Raw genomic sequence first — 18,270 nt, forward strand, 5'->3', positions numbered from 1 at the left:
TTTTCCAGCACTGCCTTAACCCTCTTGTGCATGGAGGTCACCAGAGCTTCACAGGTTGCCACTGGAGTCCTCTTCCACTCCTCCATGATGATATCACGGAGCTGGTGGATGTTAGAGACCTTGCACTCTTCCACCTTCCATTTGAGGATACCTCACAGATGCTCAATAGGGTTCAGGTCTGGAGACATGCTTGGCCAGTCCATCACCTTAACCCTCAGCTTCTTTAGCGAGGCAGTGGTGGTCTTGGAGGTGTGTTTGGGGTCGTTATCATGTTGGAATACTGCCCTGCATCCAGACTCTGAAGGGAGGGGATCATGCTCTGCTTCAGTATGTCACAGTACATGTTGGCATTCATGGTTGCCTCAATGACCTGTAGATCCCCAGTGCCGGCAGCACTCATGCAGTCCCAGACCATGACACTCCCACCACCATGCGGCCCCAGACCATGACACTCCCACCACCATGTGGCCCCAGACCATGACACTCCCACCACCATGCTTAACTGTAGGCAAGACACGGTGGTCTTTGTACTCCTCACCTGGTTGCCGCCACACATGCTTGGCACCATCTGAACCAAATCAGTTGATGTTGGTGTCATCAGACCCCAGGAGATGGTTCCAGTAATCCATGTCCTTAGTCTGCTTGTCTTCAGCAAACTGTTTGCAGGCTTTCTTGTGCATCATCTTTAGAAGATTCTTCCTTCAGGGATGACAGCCATGAAGACCAATTTGATGCAGTGTGCAGTGTAAGGTCTGAGCACTGACAGGCTGACCTCCCCCACCCCTTCACCCTCTTCAGCAATGCTGGCAGCACTCATACGTCTATTTCCCAAAGACAGCCTCTGGATATGATGCTGAACATGTGCACTCAAAGGTCCTTGGTCAACCATGGTGAAGCCTGTTTTGAGTGGAGCCTGTCCTGTTAAACCGCTGTATGGTCTTGGTCACCGTGCTGCAGCTCAGTTTCAGGGTCTTGGCAATCTTCTTATAGCCTCGGCCATCTTTATGTAGAGCAATAATTCTTTTTTTTCAGATACTCAGAGAGTTCTTAGCCATGAGGTGCCATGTTGAACTTCCAGTGACCAGTATGAGAAAGTGAGAGCGATAACACCAAATTTAACACACCTGCCCAAGAGGGTTAAGGCAGTGCTGGAAAATAATGGTGGCCACACAAAATATTGACACTTTTGGCCCAATTTGGACATTTTTACTTAGGAGTGGGCACACTTTGTTTGCCAGTGGTTTAGACATTAATGGCTGCATTGAGTTATTTTGAGGGGACAGCAAATTTACATGTTATACAAGCTGTACACTGACTACGTCACATTGTAGCAAAGTGTTATTTCTTCAGTGTTGTCACATGAAAAGAGAAGATGGCGATGAGTGATAGAGGGGGTGGGGACCCTCGTCCTATAATCCCCTCATCACTGTCCCTCCTATAAAAGACAGTTCTGGTTGTTTCCTCACTCTCTGACTAAGGTCCATGAATAAAGAAATGACCTGGTAGGAGATCAGAGGAGCCATTTCCTAGTTCCCTTGAGGGTGGAATTGTAAGCTCCTCAGAGACCAAGCTGCCTGATGTGGGCGGAGTCCTGGTTTGGGGGAACCAATCAGCTCCTGTCTAGTAATCCTCTTTGTCTTTGTATTTTAGTCCATGGCCGGGAGATGAGGAAAACCTCTGAGGATTGTCTCACTTTGTCTCCAGACTGGAAAGTAGAAGATGAGGACATCACACAGTATAGTCCAGGAGAAAACCCGGCTCCCTCCAGTGTCCATCCAGCACCACACAGTGTAGATGGACCATCAGATTCCTCGTATCCTGAGGAACCTCAGACTGTGCGGGACTGGGTCGGTCTTTCAACAGAGAAGAGGTTTTCCTGTACTGAGTGTGGGAAGGGTTTCTGTTTTAAATCACATCTTAACATGCACAAAAGATCTCACACAGGTGAGAAGCCATTTTCCTGTCCTGAGTGCGGGAAATGTTTTTCATTAAAGACCAATCTTCAAATACATCAGAGATCTCACACAGGAGAAAAGCCATATACCTGTCCTGAGTGCGGGAAATGTTTTTCTGGTAAGTCCAATTTTTACAGACATCAGAGATCTCACACAGGGGAGAAACCATTTTTCTGCCCTGAGTGCGGGAAATGTTTTTCATTAAAGACCAATCTTCAAATCCATCAGAGGTCTCACACAGGGGAGAAGCCATATTCCTGTCCTGAGTGCAAGAAATGCTTTTCACAGAAGTCTGATCTTTACACACATCAGAGATCTCACACGGGGGAGAAGCCTTACTCCTGTCTTGAATGTGAAAAATGTTTTTCAGAGAAGTCCAGTCTTTACAAACATCGGAGATCTCACACAGGAGAGAAGCCGTATTCTTGTTCTGAATGTGGGAATAGTTTTTCAAGAAAGTCCAATCTTTACACACATCAGAGATCTCACACAGGAGAGAAGCCGTATTCCTGTCCTGAGTGCGGGAAATGTTTTTCAAGGAAATCACATCTTCACAGACATCAGAGATTGCACACAGGGGAGAAGCCACTTTCCTGTCCTGAGTGCGGGAAATGTTTTTCTAGGAAATCGCATCTTTACAATCATCAGAGGTCTCACACGGGAGAGAAGCCACTTTCCTGTCTTGGATGAGGGAAATGTTCCTCACTGAAGTCCTGCCTTCCTGTACATCAGGGATCCCACACAACCCTGGAGGTGTATTAGTGCCTTGAGTGTGGGAAATGTCTTCTAGATGAATGTTGCTGGACATCCCAGCTCTCATGTAGGGAAGAAGCACACCCTGATATACACCTCAGATATACTCCATGGCTGATCTTCATCATGGAAGAAACAGTCCATAAGGAGATAAGTGTGGGACCGGCTTGGCCATTTTTCAGTGTAATCTTTCACAAATTCTTAGAGGTCTATATTTATAAAATGAGTGGAATAAATATGAAATGTGTTTGCTCAGCTCAGCACATATTGTCCGTATTTTATTTCATATAGTGGTTTCCTATGACCATCTAGTGCAGGGCTGTCAGACTCTGTCACTGTGGGTACACCAAAATTGTTGGTCATTGATAAGAGTAGGAAAATAAAAATGGAGTCATTGCCTTTCATTGGCTGAGTACATTTTGTGGTGGGAGATTTCATAACTATTTAGAGATCTATTTAAAAAATCTTAGTTGAATGAATGTGACGATCCTTCCCCCAGCTGTGATGCGTTTTGGCCATTGTTAGGATAGATTGGTTTCATGCCGCCACCCTCCATACAATCACGCCGGATACAAAGTACTCTGGGAATAATGCAATTCAGACACTGAGGTGTGAAACGCAGAATTCAAAGTCTTCATTGTTTGAGGTGAAATCCAGAGATAACAATGGAAACCCACGAGTAAAGAACTCACTGGAAGAGAAGTCCTCAAGAGAACAGAGCTGCGGCTTGAAACACAATTTGTATTGAAATTGACATGACAACAATAGAAAGCTGACAATGCCCTCCACCCAGCACAATAAAATCATGACAACGTTGCCATACAGAGAGACACCCACCTAGGCACCCAGGTCCACGCCACACGCACATGTACAGCACTAAGATTGGCCAATATAATGAGGGAATGTGAAACCCAAAGAGGGTCATTCCACATCAAACATAGAAATCAAGGGAGATCAAAAATAATAAAAAAAAATTGGAAGTAGAGTAATCACAGAAGTCAGTGGAGCCAAATGTAGATCGTGGCAGGATCAAAAAACTTCAACACAATAAAACAGACTCAGACAGTCCTTGTGTAGGTGTATATAAATCCCGGTATATCCATAGAAGGCAGTCCAGAACACGCCACATGTGTGAAAGATAATTGTAAGGATAGGAATACAGCCCGTTGTGCCTATAAACCAAATAGATGGACCCCCAATAGAGGGAAATGATAAAACAACCAGAAGCAGTATATAGAAATGGGGAGACAAACGGTTATCATTTACTAGACCACATGGATCAATCCCTTGATGGTTGTTGAGGCCATAGATGCATGTCAGGCCCATATACTTCCCATAGAGGACAGTCCACTAAATCATCCTTGATTGGAGATGTAAATGGCCATAATCTCAGTATGTATGATTGGCAGTATACAGGATACAATAGATGGGGGGTGAGCTGTTGTACAGATCTGTAATGAATCGCTTTCCCGCCATAAGGATAAACACATCCAATAAGTAACTCAACCGAGCAATTTGCTATTGTGGGAAATTTTCCCAATATATTGATGCCTTAATGTGAAAACAATGTCTGCTCACCCAACCATATACCGACATCTATGGTGATCTTGACTTGCTGCAACATGAGAGCTGCAGGAGCATGCCATGTGGTTGTCCAGGGACAGAGAGTCCGTCAGATGGTCTGGTGTGGTCAGATTGTAGAGCCGCCAAGGAGGACCTGGATGGCGAGGAAGTGAGCGTTACGACGCTGTGATGTCAATGCATTTCGCCGATTGAGTCACGTGAGCTTCTTCAGGATGTAGCGGCCATATTGTTGAAGACATTTATAGGGGACACAGTCATCACACAGGAAAAATGGCCACTACAGAAAAGTCATTCCAGCAATGCAAAAATGCTACAAATCATCATATAATTAAAACAAAAAGAGGGGATTCAAATATACATAACGGGGCAAACATTCCCATACATAGGGGCAACTAGAACCCCATATAAAGTACAGTATGTGCCATAGTGAGCCAGAGTAACCAAATGGCCAAACAGGAAAGAGATAGGAATAGTCAGCATATATAACCGATTGTTAACAAATGGGAATTATAGCAGTGAGTAGGGGGCAAAAAGGACAGTTATGGGTCAAGAAAGACCTGCAATTCCTTCTCCTTACGTAAACTAATTGTATCAAAGTCACCCCTACGATTGGGCAAATTGAGAGCATAAATGGCCTTCACACGCAAACCGGCAGGAGAGAATTGTGGAATTTAGCAAAATGTTCACCTACAGGAGTTCGATCGTGTTTATTACAAATGCGTCCTAAATGTTCACCTACAGGAGTTCGATCGTGTTTACTACAAATGCGTCCTAAATGTTCACCTACAGGAGTTCGATCGTGTTTATTACAAATGCGTCCTAAATGTTCACCTACAGGAGTTCGATCGTGTTTACTACAAATGCGTCCTAAATGTTCACCTACAGGAGTTCGATCGTGTTTATTACAAATGCGTCCTAAATGTTCACCTACAGGAGTTCGATCGTGTTTATTACAAATGCGTCCTAAATGTTCACCTACAGGAGTTCGATCGTGTTTATTACAAATGCATCCTAAATGTTCACCTACAGGAGTTCGATCGTGTTTATTACAAATGCGTCCTAAATGTTCACCTACAGGAGTTCGATCGTGTTTATTACAAATGCGTCCTAAATGTTCACCTACAGGAGTTCGATCGTGTTTATTACAAATGCATCCTAAATGTTCACCTACAGGAGTTCGATCGTGTTTATTACAAATGCATCCTAAATGTTCACCTACAGGAGTTCAATCGTGTTTATTACAAATGCGTCCTAAATGTTCAGCTACAGGAGTTCGATCATGTTTATTACAAATGCATCCTAAATGTTCACCTACAGGAGTTCGATCATGTTTATTACAAATGCGTCCTAAATGTTCACCTATACGTACACGTGATTGCCGTTTTGTTTTTCCAATATATATTTTGTCACAAGGACACTGGAGCATGTATTTCACACATGTGGTGGCACAGTTCATGAATTGTTTGATATGATAAACCTTCTGTCTGTTGACAGCAGTAAATGTGTCTGTCCGTTCAACATACCTGCATATACTACATCATCCACACAGATACATTCCGATGAGCGGAGCTAAATCTGTTAGCCAATTGTTTGTTGGTGTGAATTCGGATTTAACTAGATTGTCCCTCAGGTTCATTGCTCGCTTAGTGACCATAAGGGGTCTAGGGCCTACAATCTGAGATAATTCAGGGGACTGAGTAAGGATGTGCCAATGCTTAGTAAGAATTTCCCGTACCGCCTCCAACTGGATCCCAAACCGGGTAATAATACGCACAGAAGACAGATCATGAGAGACAGAATTGTCAGTACATGTATGTAATAACTTCCCGCTTACATTTAGAGGCTTTCACTTTGGATTGTCTAAGAGTACTATGTTGATACCCCCTTTCCTGAAATCTGTTATAGAGGCCATCTGCTTCTTGTTCATAGTCGTCACCACAGGTACAATTTCTGCGAATACACAGACATTGTCCAGTGGGGATCCCCCGGATCAGAGAATGTGGATGGGGGCTAGAGGTGAGGAGCAAGGAGTTGACAGCTGTAGATTTCCTATACGTTTTAATATGGAGGGCATCACCCTCAATCCATACTGACAGATCAAGGAACGAGGTTCCCTATAGTTAAAGGTATAGGTGAGTTTGATATTATGATTGTTATTATTGAGTTCAGACAAAAACGCATGAAGCGTCGACTCAGTGCCTTCCCATAGCATGAGGACATCATCGATGTACAGGGGGGGTGAATAAACAATTTGTTCCTCCCTCCAGCCAAGATGCAAGCACGCATACGCAGGTGTCCAGGGGGCTCCCATTGAGGTCCCACAAATTTGATGGTATGATGTACCTAGAAATTGTAAAATGTTTTGATTTAAGGCAAACTCTAGCAGTTCAATAAGGAATTCATTCTGAGCTCCCATCATTGGGTAGCTTTTATCTAGGAAATTGGCTACAGCTCCAATCCCCCAATCATAGGGGGTAGAGGTATAGAGAGACTCTACATCAATACCCACCAAAAGTGTACCTGGCTGTACCTGAATCTGAGCAATCTTTGATAGTATATCTCGTGTGTCCTGAACATATGAAGGAAGTGCCATCACCATATCCTTAATAAGGACATCAATGTATTTTCCAATTCACTCAGAAAGGTCTACCTGAGGTCACTATAGGAAGGAAGACAGGAAGGAACTGGTTCCAACCTGTATATTACCCCTATATTACAGCATAGGGATCAGGAGGCTATGGACAATCTCATTTCATTGATGGAGGATGTAACCTCCGAGTCCTATACTGAGGAGGATCCTTGCAATTTAGGGTTAAGACTCATACACTCTCACGACTTCAACTACCACCTCTATGTTGACGACACACAAATCTATCTCTCAACCCCCCACCTCACCCCCTCAGTCTCCGCCCGAATCACACACCTACTGAGCGAAATATCAGACTGGATGTCGCTCCACTTCCTTAAACTGAACCTCTCCAAAACCGAGTTTCTTGTCTTCCCCCCAGCCCGGACCCCACCCCCCATTGACTTCTCCATCACGTCCAGCAACGCCACCATCAAACCCGCCCCGCAGGCCAGAGTACTTGGTGTCATTCTGGACTCCAACCTATCCTTCCAGCCCCAAGTCCAATCTAACAAGCTCGTGCAGACTCCACCTACGCAACATGCAGACTCCGCCTCCGCAACATGCAGACTCCACCTCCGCAACATGCAGACTCCACCTCCGCAACATCGCCAAAATCCGCACGTTCCTAACTCCAGAAACCACTAAACAGCTCATCCACTCCCTCATCATATCACGACTCGACTACTGCAACTCCCTCCTCACTGGCCTGCCTCGCCACAGGCTATCCTCACTTCAGTCCATCCTGAATACGGCAGCCAGACTCATTCACCTTACCAACGGCTCCATTTACGCCACCCCCCTCTGCCAATCCCTCCACTGGCTTCCGATTGCGCAATGGATCAAATTCAAAATCCTAACACTGATGTACAAAGCTGTCCATCATACTGCCCCGAACTACATCACTGACCTAATATCCAAGTACCGCCCAACACGCACACTCCGCTCCTCACAAGACCTCCTTCTCTCTAGTTCCCTGGTCTCCTCCTCCCATGCCCACCTTCAGGACTTCTCCAGGGTGTTACCCATCCTCTGGAACTCCCTGCCCTAACCCATCAGATTATCACCTACTCTCCTCTCCTTTAGGCGCACCCTGAAAACCCATCTCTTCAGGGAAGCCTACCCCACCCCCTGCTAACTTGCCGACCTCCTCCACTCTTCCTACCACTCCATCCCCCACAGCTATCTCCTGTGCCACCATCCCCTCCCTCCTAGATTGTAAGCTCAAAAGAGCAGAGCCCTCGATCCCCTCATGTGTTGCATTGTATTGTTGTTGTTCTGTCACATGTTCTGTCCCCCTTTGTAATGTACAGCGCTGAGCGAACTATTGGCACTTTATAAATACTGTATAATAATAATAATAATAATAATAAAAAGACAGGCTGGTCTACCTATAAAATCGACTAAAATGCCCCAGATCCAGAAAAATCGATGGCTGGGAGTATTCCTTGATCTGGTTCATCATGACTTGGTACAGCTTGATTGGAGACCAAGTGATGTTGATAACTAGAGATGAGCGAATTATTCAAAAATTCGGTTCGGCTGATTCGCCGAATTCGCGGAAAAAATTTGCTTCGAGCCGAATATATTCGCTGCGAATTTAACTTATAAAAAGGGTGTTTCTAGGCTTCAGAGAGCCTTTATATTAGTGCAGAACACTGTACCTTTAATTTAAATGCCCTTGGAGTCTGCTGGGGAAGAGAAATAATACTGTCAGTCAGTATGACATGCAGATGAGTGCCGTCGATCTTAGAATCACCGCACACTTCACTCATTTGGGCAGTCACGGGGCCAAAACCAGAGTGTGGAGCCACAGTGTGGCGATGGAGACAGCAGCAATGGGAGGCCGTACAGGGACCCATGACACACTCTGGACCTGGCAGCAGCATGAGGAGGAGGTACAGGGGCCCATGACAGATTACGGGCCTGGCAGCAGCATGAGGAGTCGGTACGGGGGCCCATGGCAGATTACGGGCCTGGCAGCAGCATGAGGAGGCGGTACAGGGGCCCATGGCAGAGTGGCGGAGCGTAAGCAGCTAAAATTGAAGGCCATACAGAGGCCTATGTTAAAAAGTCCCCCCAGCAGCAGGGTGGGGAGATGACTATCAAGAGTCTAATGGCAGAGTGGCGGAGCAGAAGCAGCTTCAATTGAAGGCCATACACAGGCCTAGGTTAAAAAGCGGAAGCCGTCAGCAGCGTGAGCAGACGACAGAGACACATGGCGCAGGGTGGCGGTGGATGCAGCAGTATTCAGAAGCCAAACACAGGCCTCGGTTAAAAAGCGGAAGCCGTCAGCAGCGTGAGCAGACGACAGAGGCACATGGCGCAGGGTGGCGGTGGAGGCAGCAGCAATGGAAGGCCATACAGCACCCTATCACAAAATGGAACCCACCAACAGTGTAAGGAGACCTGAAAGTGGCACATGGCGCAGGGTGGCGGTGGAGGCAGCAGTATTCAGAAGACATACACAGGACTAGTTTAAAAAGCGGAAGCCGTCAGCAGCGTGAGCAGACGACAGAGGCACATGGCGCAGGGTGGCGGTGGAGGCAGCAGTATTCGGAAGCCATACACAGGCCTAGGTTTAAAACTGGAACCCAGCAGCGTGAGCAGACGACAAAGACGCACATGGCAGAGGATGGATCTGGCAGCAGTATGAGAAGGCGGTACAGGGGCCCGTGGCACAGTGTGGTGATGGGGGCTACAGTAACTGGATGCCAGAAAGTGGCCGATAGGGCTATATACTGCATGACTACATAGGTGGTTTTTATAGTACTTTATTTTGGCCTCCCTCTCAGCAGGTGTGAAAAAGGCCACCATTTTTGAACGGTAGCGAGGGTCCAACAAGGTGGACAGCCAAAAGTCATCCCTCTGTCTGATGGTTATTATTCGGCTGTCGCTACGCAAGCAACCGAGCATGCTATGGGCCATTTGTGCCAAGGAATGCGAGGGACTCCCTGCCTCCATCTCCACAGCATACTGCCACGGTGCGTCTGGGTCCTCTGTCTCCTCCTCCTCCTCTACCAGATGCTTCTGCTCCTCCACTCCTGTCCGCTGAGTGGAAAAACCACCCATTTCACTCAATAATTCCTGAGCACCAATGTCCTCCTCTACCTCCTCCTCTTCTTCCTGTCCTGCCCCCACAGGGGTCATGTGGTGTTGAGATCTGTGCGCCACGTCTACCGCACCCTGACCAGCCATTGTTAACAGCATTTGTTCCAGGACGTGCAACAGAGGAATGACGTCGTTCATCCCATAGTCCTGCCGACTCACAAATAGCGTGGCCTCCTCAAAGGGCCTGAGCAAGCGGCAGGTGTCACGCATGAGCTGCCAATGGCTGACATCTAAGTTACACAGGGGAGTACCTTTATCCGCTTGTAACATCAGGAAATCGGTGATGGCCTTTCGCTGTTCGTAAAGGCGGTCTAACATGTGTAGGGTTGAATTCCACCTTGTTGCAACGTCGCAGATCAGGCGATGCTGTGGAATTCCGTTCTGCCGCTGCAGCTCAAGGAGGGTGTGCTTTGCGGTGTAGGAATGGCTGAAATGCATGCAAAGTTTACGTGACATTTTAAGGATGTCTTGCAGTGGGATGGTGGATTTTAGGAACCGCTTGACAACCAGATTGAACACGTGAGCCATGCATGGCGCATGGCACAACCTTCCTTGACGCAGAGCAGACACCATGTTCTTTCCGTTGTCGGTCAACATGGTTCCGATTTTCAGTTTGCGCGGAGACAGCCATCTGTCGATTTCTCTGTTCATTACACTCAGAAGTTCCTCCCCTGTGTGACTACGTTCGCCAAGGCATACCAGGTGCAGCACAGCGTGACACCGTTGCGCCCTGCACATGTGATATGCCGGTCGAGTAATGGGACTTGGCACGGGGGTGGCGGCTGAGGACACGGCGGAAGAAGAGGTGGTAGAGGCGGACATCTTTGCTGGACCAAGGACGTGCAAACGTGGAGGCAAAAGCGTCGTGACCTGTCCAAGTTGCTGGTGCGGCTGTGCCAGCACCACGTTCACCCAGTGGGCCGTAAATGACATGTACTGTCCTTGACCGTCGGCGCTGCCGTGCGCTTTGGCAGAGACCGACATGCTCAAAGACTGGCCCACCATCTCTTCTACATGTGAATGCAGGGCTGGCACTGCCTTTTTGGCGAAGAAATGACGGCTTGGCACTCTCCACCGCGGCTCGGCACAAGCCATCATTTCTCGGAAAGGTGCTGAGTCCACCAGTTGGAAAGGGAGGGACTGCAGCACCAGCAACTTGGACAGGAGGACGTTCAGCTTCTGCACCGTCGGGTGCGTGCTCGCAAACTGTTGTCTCTTGGAAACGGATTCCAAGAAAGACTGCTGACGGAATCCGTGAAGAGGAGTAGCAGGAGAAGGAGCATCTGAACGAGCGGAAGATGCCAACGAGCGACAACTCCCCTCAGCAGAGGTGTTGGAGCCTTGACTGGCTGATAGAGGGCGATTGACGTCGGGTGACGGAGCAAGTAACGGAGCGGGTGATGGAGCGGGGGCTGAGGCAGGCAGAACCGCCGTATCTTTATCACGGTTTTCCCAGGCCACTGAATGGCGACGCTGCATATGCTGACGCAACGCTGTAGTCCCAACATGGGCCCCCTGGCCACGCTTGACTTTCTGGCCACATAGTCGACATACGGATACGTTTACTTCCTCGGGCGGCTTGACGAAAAATTGCCACACCACCGAGTAGGAAACTTTGCCCCCGATACTCCTCACTGGCTGACTGCTACTTCCTCCATGCACACCGGCACCACTACTGGCCGTGGTGGTAGGCTGCAGTGGAGCTGGTGCTCTACTCCATGGCCATTTGCCTCCACTGACACTGCTGCGACCCTGCTGCCTCCTGGGCAACCCACCGACTGTTTTGCTCGCTGCCAAGCTGGCACCCTCTTCTCCTGATGATGCGGAAGCAATAGCCTGATGACGACGAGGCTGCCAAGTGCGATCAGCCTCATCATCATCAATTAGGGTCTCCGCCTCACTACTAGCCCCCTCGGCTGCGTGTGGGTCAGGAGACAGACCTGTCTCTAGACCGGCTACCGGGCCACTCTCCTCGCCACTACTTCTTCGCCTGGCTGCTGAAGAGGCGGATGTCTCCCCCCATTCCTGACCGCCCTCTGTTAGCTCTTCCTCACTGTACAGTGGGGCTGAGCCCACAGCATGCGATACTTCGCTTGGTGAGGGAACACCAAAGGACAGGGGCAGGTAGAGGACACGTGATTTCAGTGGGCTTGCTCCCGGGCCATGCCAACTAACGGTTGTGTCTGACGTACACACCGACCGTTGGCTGTAGGTGTCAGAGGTGACCTGGGAAGAGGAAGACGACCGAGCCAACCAATCGATGACGGCAGGGTTGTCGGTGGAGACACGACCGCTGGATGACACCGGGAGCACTGGCCTCTGGCTGCGAATAGTGCTGCCTCGACCCCTTCCTCTGCTGCCACGTCTGCTCGCTCCTGAAACATTGCCTCCTCTGCCACTCCTCTGCGTGTTGTCTGACATACTCTTTAATTCAATAAGCACCCCAAAAATAACGTAACGATTCTGTGTCCCTGAGTAACAATTCTGTGTCCCTGAGTAACAATTCTGTGTCCCTGAGTAACGATTCTGTGTCCCTCAGTAACGATTCTGTGTCCCTCAGTAACAATTCTGTGTCCCTGAGTAACAATTCTGTGTCCCTGAGTAACGATTCTGTGTCCCTCAGTAACGATTCTGTGTCCCTCAGTAACAATTCTGTGTCCCTGAGTAACAATTCTGTGTCCCTGAGTAACAATTCTGTGTCCCTGAGTAACAATTCTGTGTCTGTCCCTGAGTAATGATTTTGTGTCCCTGAGTAACGATTCTGTGTCCCTGAGTAACGATTCTGTGTCCCTGAGTAACGTTTCTGTGTCCCTGAGTAACGATTCTGTGTCTGTCCCTGAGTAACGATTCTGTGTCCCTGAGTAACGATTCTGTGTCCCTGAGTAACGATTCTGTGTCCCTGAGTAACGATTCTGTGTCCCTCAGTAACGATTCTGTGTGCCTGAGTAACGATTCTGTGTCCCTGAGTAACGATTCTGTGTCCCTCAGTAACGATTCTGTGTCCCTGAGTAACGATTCTGTGTCCCTGAGTAACGATTCTGTGTCCCTCAGTAACGATTCTGTGTCCCTCAGTAACGATTCTGTGTCCCTGAGTAACGATTCTGTGTCCCTGAGTAACGATTCTGTGTCCCTGAGTAACGATTCTGTGTCTGTCCCTGAGTAACGATTCTGTGTCCCTGAGTAACGATTCTGTGTCCCTCAGTAACAATTCTGTGTCCTTGAGTAACAATTCTGTGTCTGTCCCTGAGTAACAATTCTGTGTCCCTGAGTAACGATTCTGTGTCCCTGAGTAACAATTCTGTGTCCCTGAGTAACGATTCTGTGTCCCTGAGTAACAATTCTGTGTCCCTGAGTAACAATTCTGTCTGTCCCTGAGTAACGATTCTGTGTCCCTGAGTAACAATTCTGTGTCCCTGAGTAACAATTCTGTGTCCCTGAGTAACAATTCTGTGTCCCTAAGTAACGATTCTGTGTCCCTGAGTAACAATTCTGTGTCCACAGAATTCTCCATTTGCCTCCAGTCATTGAACAGAGGCAGACCTGGCTGTATTCAGGGAGAGAGTTAGGGACACAGAAACGTTACTTAGGGCCACAGAAACGTTAGTTAGGGCCACAGAATCGTTACTTAGGGCCACAGAAACGTTACTTAGGGACAGAGAAACATTACTCAGGGACACAGAATTGTTACTGAGGGCCACAGAATCGTTACTTAGGGATACAGAAACGTTAGTTAGGGCCACAGAATTGTTACTCAGGGACAGACACAGAATTGTTACTGAGGGCCACAGAATTGTTACTGAGGGCCACAGAAACGTTACTCAGGGACACAGAATTGTTACTGAGGGCCACAGAACTGTTACTTAGGGCCACAGAAACGTTAGTTAGGGCCACAGAATTGTTATTCAGGGACAGACACAGAATTGTTACTGAGGGCCACAGAAATGGTACTTAGGGCCACAGAAACGTTACTCAGGGACACAGAATTGTTACTGAGGGCCACAGAACTGTTACTTAGGGCCACAGAAACGTTAGTTAGGGCCACAGAATTGTTACTCAGGGACAGACACAGAATTGTTACTGAGGGCCACAGAAACGGTACTTAGGGCCACAGAAACGTTACTCAGGGACACAGAATTGTTACTGAGGGCCACAGAACTGTTACTTAGGGCCACAGAAACGTTAGTTAGGGCCACAGAATTGTTACTCAGGGACAGACACAGAATTGTTACTGAGGGCCACTGAATTGTTACTGAGGGCCACAGAACCGTTACTTAGGGCCACAGAATTGTTACTCAGGGACACAGAATTGTTACTGAGGGCCACAGAACCGTTACTTAGGGCCACAGAATTGTTACTCAGGGACAGACACAGAATTGTTACTGAGGGCCACAGCATTGTTAGTGAGGGCCATAGAACCGTTACTTAGGGCCACAGAAACGTTACTCAGGGACACAGAATTGTTACTGAGGGCCACAGAACCGTTACTTAGGGCCACAGAATTGTTACTCAGGGACAGACACAGAATTGTTACTGAGGGCCACAGAATTGTTACTGAGGGCCACAGAACCGTTACTTAGAGCCACAGAAACGTTACTCAGGGACACAGAATTGTTACTGAGGGCCACAGAACTGTTACTTAGGGCCACAGAATTGTTACTCAGGGACAGACACAGAATTGTTACTGAGGGACACAGAATTGTTACTGAGGGCCACAGAACCGTTACTTAGGGCCACAGAATTGTTACTCAGGGACACAGAATTGTTACTGAGGGCCACAGAACTGTTACTTAGGGCCACAGAATTGTTACTCAGGGACAGACACAGAATTGTTACTGAGGGACACAGAATTGTTACTGAGGGCCACAGAACCGTTACTTAGGGCCACAGAATTGTTACTCAGGGACACAGAATTGTTACTGAGGGCCACAGAACCGTTACTTAGGGCCACAGAATTGTTACTCAGGGACAGACACAGAATTGTTACTGAGGGACACAGAATTGTTACTGAGGGCCACAGAACCGTTACTTAGGGCCACAGAATTGTTACTCAGGGACACAGAATTGTTACTGAGGGCCACAGAACCGTTACTTAGGGCCACAGAATTGTTACTCAGGGACAGACACAGAATTGTTACTGAGGGACACAGAATTGTTACTCAGGGCCACAGAATTGTTACTCAGGGACAGACACAGAATTGTTACTCAGGGACAGACACAGAATTGTTACTGAGGGACACAGAATTGTTACTGAGGGCCACAGAACCGTTACTTAGGGCCACAGAATTGTTACTCAGGGACACAAAATTGATACTGAGGGCCACAGAACCGTTACTTAGGGCCACAGAATTGTTACTCAGGGACAGACACAGAATTGTTACTGAGGGACACAGAATTGTTACTCAGGGCCACAGAATTGTTACTCAGGGACAGACACAGAATTGTTACTCAGGGCCACAGAATTGTTACTCAGGGCCACAGAATTGTTACTCAGGGACAGACACAGAATTGTTACTCAGGGACACAGAATTGTTACTCAGGGACAGACACAGAATTGTTACTCAGGGACACAGAATTGTTACTCAGGGCCACAGAATTGTTACTCAGGGACAGACACAGAATTGTTACTCAGGGACACAGAATTGTTACTCAGGGACACAGAATCGTTGAATTAAAGAGTATGTCAGACAACATGCAGAGGAGTGGCAGAGGAGGCAATGTTTTAGGAGCGAGCAGACGTGGCAGCAGAGGAAGGGGTCGAGGCAGCACTATTCGCAGCCAGAGGCCAGTGCTCCCGGTGTCATCCAGCGGTCGTGTCTCCACCGACAACCCTGCCGTCATCGATTGGTTGGCTCGGTCGTCTTCCTCTTCCCAGGTCACCTCTGACACCTACAGCCAACGGTCGGTGGGTACGTCAGACACAACCTTTAGTTGGCATGGCCCGGGACCAAGCCCACTGAAATCACGTGTCCTCTACCTGCCCCTGTCCTTTGGTGTTCCCTCACCAAGCGAAGTATCGCATGCTGTGGGCTCAGCCCCACTGTACAGTGAGGAAGAGCTAACAGAGGGCGGTCAGGAACGTGGGGAGACATCCGCCTTTTCAGCAGCCAGGCGAAGAAGTACTGGCGAGGCGAGTGGCTCGGTAGCCGGTCTAGAGACAGGTCTGTCTCCTGACCCACACGCAGCCGAGGGGGCTAGTAGTGAGAAGGAGACCCTAATTGATGATGATGAGGCTGATCGCACTTGGCAGCCTCGTCGTCATCAGGCAATTTCTTCCGCATCATCAGGAGAAGAGGGTGGCAGCTTGGCAGCGAGCAAAGCAGTCGGTGGGTTGCCCAGGAGGCAGCAGGGTCGCAGCAGTGTGAGTGGAGCCAAACGGCCACAGAGTAGAGCACCAGCTCCACTGCAGCCTACCACCACGGCCAGTAGTGGTGCCGGTGTGCACGGAGGAAGCAGCAGTCAGCCAGTGAGGAGTAGCGGGGGCAAAGTTTCCTACTCGGCGGTGTGGCAATTTTTCGTCACGCCGCCCGAGGAAGTAAACGTAGCCGTATGTCGACTATGTGGCCAGAAAGTCAAGCGTGGCCAGGGGGCCCATGTTGGGACTACAGCGTTGCGTCAGCATATGCAGCGTCGCCATTCGGTGGCCTGGGAAAACCGTGATAAAGATACGGCGGTTCTGCCTGCCCCAGCCCCTGCTCCATCACCCGCTCCGTTACTTGCTCCATCACCCGACGTCAATCGCCCTCTATCAGGCAGTCAAGGCTCCAACACCTCTGCTGAGGGGAGTTGTCGCTCGTTGGCATCTTCCGCTCATTCAGATGCTCCTTCTCCTGCTACTCCTCTTCACGGATTCCGTCAGCAGTCTTTCTTGGAATCCGTTTCCAAGAGACAACAGTTTGCGAGCACGCACCCGATGGTGCAAAAGCTGAACGTCCTCCTGTCCAAGTTGCTGGTGCTGCAGTCCCTCCCTTTCCAAGTGGTGGACTCAGCACCTTTCCGAGAAATGATGGCTTGTGCCGAGCCGCGGTGGAGAGTGCCAAGCCGGCATTTCTTCGCCAAAAAGGCAGTGCCAGCCCTGCATTCACATGTAGAAGAGATGGTGGGCCAGTCTTTGAGCATGTCGGTCTCTGCCAAAGCGCACGGCAGCGCCGACGTGTGGAGCTGTAACTACGGTCAGGGACAGTACATGTCATTTACGGCTCACTGGGTGAACGTGGTGCCGGCACAGCCGCACCAGCAACTTGGACAGGTCACGCCGCTTTTGCCTCCACGTTTGCACGTCCTTGGTCCAGCAAAGATGTCCGCCTCTACCACCTCTTCTTCTGCCGTGTCCTCAGCCGCCACCCCCGTGCCAAGTCCCATTACCCAACCGGCATATCACATGTGCAGGGCGCAACGGTGTCACGCTGTGCTGCACCTGGTATGCCTTGGCGAACGTAGTCACACAGGGGAGCAACTTCTCAGTGTAATGAACAGCGAAATCGACAGATGGCTGTCTCCGCGCAAACTGAAAATCGGAACCATGTTGACCGACAATGGAAAGAACATGGTGTCTGCTCTGCGTCAAGGAAGGTTGTGCCATGCGCCATGCATGGCTCACGTGTTCAATCTGGTTGTCAAGCGGTTCCTAAAATCCACCATCCCACTGCAAGACATCCTTAAAATGTCACTTAAACTTTGCATGCATTTCAGCCATTCCTACACCGCAAAGCACACCCTCCTTGAGCTGCAGCGGCAGAACGGAATTCCACAGCATCGCCTGATCTGCGACGTTGCAACAAGGTGGAATTCAACCCTACATATGTTAGACCGCCTTTACGAACAGCGAAAGGCCATCACCGATTTCCTGATGTTACAAGCGGATAAAGGTACTCCCCTGTGTAACTTCGATGTCAGCCATTGGCAGCTCATGCGTGACACCTGCCGCTTGCTCAGGCCCTTTGAGGAGGCCACGCTATTCGTGAGTCGGCAGGACTATGGGATGAACGACGTCATTCCTCTGTTGCACGTCCTGGAACAAATGCTGTTAACAATGGCTGGTCAGGGTGCGGTAGACGTGGCGCACAGATCTCAACGCCACATGACCCCTGTGGGGGCAGGACAGGAAGAAGAGGAGGAGGTAGAGGAGGACATTGGTGCTCAGGAATTATTGAGTGAAATGGGTGGTTTTTCCACTCAGCGGACAGGAGTGGAGGAGCAGGAGCATCTGGTAGAGGAGGAGGAGGAGACAGAGGACCCAGACGC

At 49.1% G+C, this 18,270-nt stretch overlaps 1 protein-coding gene across 1 annotated transcript; it reads left to right on the forward strand.

The window, feature by feature from the left end:
* Positions 1-1,654: 1,654 nt before the first annotated feature.
* Positions 1,655-2,971, forward strand: LOC149460681 (uncharacterized). Its single transcript, XM_089679350.1, has one exon. It carries the CDS (start codon positions 1,665-1,667, stop codon positions 2,643-2,645), a length of 981 nt encoding a protein of 326 aa, XP_089535476.1. The 5' UTR covers positions 1,655-1,664; the 3' UTR covers positions 2,646-2,971.
* The last annotated feature ends 15,299 nt before the right edge of the window (positions 2,972-18,270 follow it).

This window comes from Staurois parvus, unplaced genomic scaffold, assembly GCF_062004578.1.
Source record: "Staurois parvus isolate SC_StPar_1 unplaced genomic scaffold, SC_StPar_1.0 ptg000222l, whole genome shotgun sequence".
Taxonomy (NCBI): Eukaryota; Metazoa; Chordata; class Amphibia; order Anura; family Ranidae; genus Staurois; species Staurois parvus.

Excerpts from the sequence above, each read along its gene's own strand:
- LOC149460681 (XM_089679350.1), top strand. The coding sequence starts at position 1,665 with ATGAGGAAAACCTCTGAGGATTGTCTCACTTTGTCTCCAGACTGGAAA.